This window comes from Nicotiana attenuata, unplaced genomic scaffold (assembly GCF_001879085.1).
Source record: "Nicotiana attenuata strain UT unplaced genomic scaffold, NIATTr2, whole genome shotgun sequence".
Taxonomy (NCBI): domain Eukaryota; kingdom Viridiplantae; phylum Streptophyta; class Magnoliopsida; order Solanales; family Solanaceae; genus Nicotiana; species Nicotiana attenuata.
The window spans coordinates 117,902-120,546 of record NW_017671343.1 but is presented as its reverse complement, the minus strand read 5'-3'; the positions used below and the strand labels follow the sequence as shown (position 1 = coordinate 120,546).

The 2,645-nt window shown below is 46.3% G+C and overlaps 1 protein-coding gene across 1 annotated transcript; it reads left to right on the top strand.

Moving 5' to 3' along the window:
- Nucleotides 1-1,899: 1,899 nt before the first annotated feature.
- On the top strand, nt 1,900-2,250 carry LOC109207679. The gene has a single exon (XM_019370645.1). It carries the CDS (start codon nt 1,900-1,902, stop codon nt 2,248-2,250), a length of 351 nt encoding a protein of 116 aa, XP_019226190.1.
- Nucleotides 2,251-2,645: the final 395 nt, after the last annotated feature.

The following is a 2,645-nucleotide window of genomic DNA, read 5'->3' as shown; positions in this document are numbered from 1 at the left end:
CCGAAATTACCAAAACCTGACCCCCGGGCCCACGTCTTGAAATTCAGAAATTTTTACACCCACGGATTCCTTATCCCCCCACGAGTTCATACATATCAAAAATACTAAAATCGGAGTCCAAATGACCCCTCAAATCCCCATTTAACAGCCTCTTAAACTCAAGCCCTAATCCTCCATTTTTGCCCTTTAATTCCTTTAATTACAACCCTAAATTCATGAAATACTACCATAGAATCGTGTTTTAGGTCCAAAAATCCTTACGTTAACGAAGTTCCCTTGAATTCCTCCTTCCAAATCGTCCAAAAGCTCCCAAGCCGAAGTTAAAAATGGTGGAATAGCTCAAACTCGCGAAATGAAATAACTTATATGTTCTGCCCAGTCCTTTTTGCATCTGCGGCATCCCACCCGCTTCTGCGGTACCGCATCTGTGGTCTTTCCTCCGCATCTGCGGAAATCAATTAACGGACCAAACACCGCATCTGCGGTCCACTCGCCGCATCTGCGGCTCCGCAGGTGCGGTCCATCTTCCGCATCTGCGGTTCCTGACTCCTCTCCTCAAATCCACATCTGCGGCCAATCCATCGCATATGCGACGCTGTACCTGCGGTCCCCAAACCGCAGGTGCGAAAATATCAGAAGCAGCAACTTCAGCACTTGCAACACAATCCAATTTGCTCCGTTAACCCTCCGAAATCACCCCGAGGCCCCCGGGACCTCAACCAAAAGCACAAACATATCCCAATACCTTATTCAAACTTGTTCCAATCATCAAAACACTTCAAACAACACTAAATCAACCAAAGCACCTCGGATTCAAGCTTAAGTTTCTAAAAACTTCCAAATTCCGCTTTTGATAAAAAACCCAACAAAACCACATCCGAATAACCTGAAATTTTGCACACACATCCCAAATCACATAACGAAGCTACTGCAACTCTTGGAATTCTATTCCGACCCCTTTATCAAAATCTCGCGTATCAACCGGAAATCGCCAACCGAACCATCGGAACTCATATCCGAACCCTCTAACACATAAGTCAACATCCGGTTGACTTTTCCAACTTAAGCTTTCTTAAAAGAGACTAAGTGCCTCAAATTTCACCAAAACCATTCCGGATTCAATCCAACCAACCCGATACCACAAAACACGGGTAACAAAGCATAAGGAAGCAGAAATGGGGGAAACGGTGCGGTAACTCATGAGAGGACCGGCCAGGTCGTCACACTCGAGGGCCTCGGGTGAGTTTCGGGTGGTTAACGGATCATTTTTGGACTTGAGGAGAAAGCAAATTTCTGGTATTTTGTTGCAGAAAAATTATTCTTCGCGTTCGCGAAGGGGGCTCGCGTTCGCGAAGGTATGGACAGTGGAAGGTCCGCGAACGCGAGGAGTTGGATGCGTTCACGAAGAGGAAAGTGGATCAGCTGGGACCCCAGAAGTTTGTTCTTCGCGTTCGCGTAGGAGGTGTCGCATTCGCGAAGGCCTTGGCAGCTGAAGCTTCGCGTTCGCGAAAAGGAGCTCGCGTTCGCGTAAGAGGATTTTGAGCAGTGGAATTTTTTTTGAGCTTAGCAAACGCGATGCTTTGACCGCGTTCGCGAAGAAGGAAATAATACCCTGGCAGAATGTATAAAAACCCATCTACGCGATTTTAAGGCCATTTCTCACCATTTTTGAACGGTTTTGAAGCTTTTTGAGAGGGATTGAAGAGGGATTCGAAGGGAAACATCTGGAGGTAAGGTTTTTGAACTCAATACTCGATTCTATGGTAATTTCTAACTAATTAGACATGAAATTTGTGGGATTTAAGGACTAAAATTGGGGAATTAGGGCTTGGAGTTGGAGAGTTTAAATTGGGGACTTGAGGGGCCATTTGAGGTCCGATTTTGATGTTCTTGATATGTATGGACTCGTGGAAGGATGATCCCAGAATTTGTATGCAAGATGAGCCTACAGGAGTGCCAATCAACCGAGCCACCAGGTTTGAGAATAAGGTGGGATTCCTGGATCTAGTGGCCGGTGAATCACTGATCAAAGAGCAGATTTTAGAGAGATTCTTCATCGATCTAGTGGCCGGTGAATCACTGATCAAAGAGCGAGCAACCGCCAGGTTTAATGATTTGGTGGGATCTACAGATGTAGTGGCTGGTGAACCGCTTCTTCTTCTTCCACGAAGATTCAGACAAAACCGAGCTTGGATGGAACTGAACAAGATTTGGCAAACGAATAGTCAAGCAACTGAACCTCTCGGGTGACCTTCCCCTCCTTTCCGCCTTCTCACGACTAGTCTGATTTTCTTTATTCCTTCCTTGTCGTGAATCGCTCCTTCCCACCTTACAGAGAGGGATGTCCCTGCCCCACCCCAGGCAAGAGAAGGGCTTATACTGCTCGCCTGTCGCTGTCGAGTTGCTCTGTGCTTGCTCATTCTAGCTAGTCGTGAATTCTTGTGATATGATTTTTTTATCGAATTCCAAGGCGTGGTCCCGGGGGTCGGGTTTGGCCAATTTCGAGATTTTCAATGTAATTTGATTATTTTCGCGTGGGCTTTGTTCCTTTAGCCTATTTTGATGTTATGATTCTGATTTTGGATAGATTCGGGGCGAGTTGAGGCCGATTCGAGAGGCAAAGGCATCGCGGGCTAGAGTTTGGA

Coding starts and splice junctions, on each gene's coding strand:
- LOC109207679 (XM_019370645.1), top strand. CDS start 1,900: ATGGACTCGTGGAAGGATGATCCCAGAATTTGTATGCAAGATGAGCCT.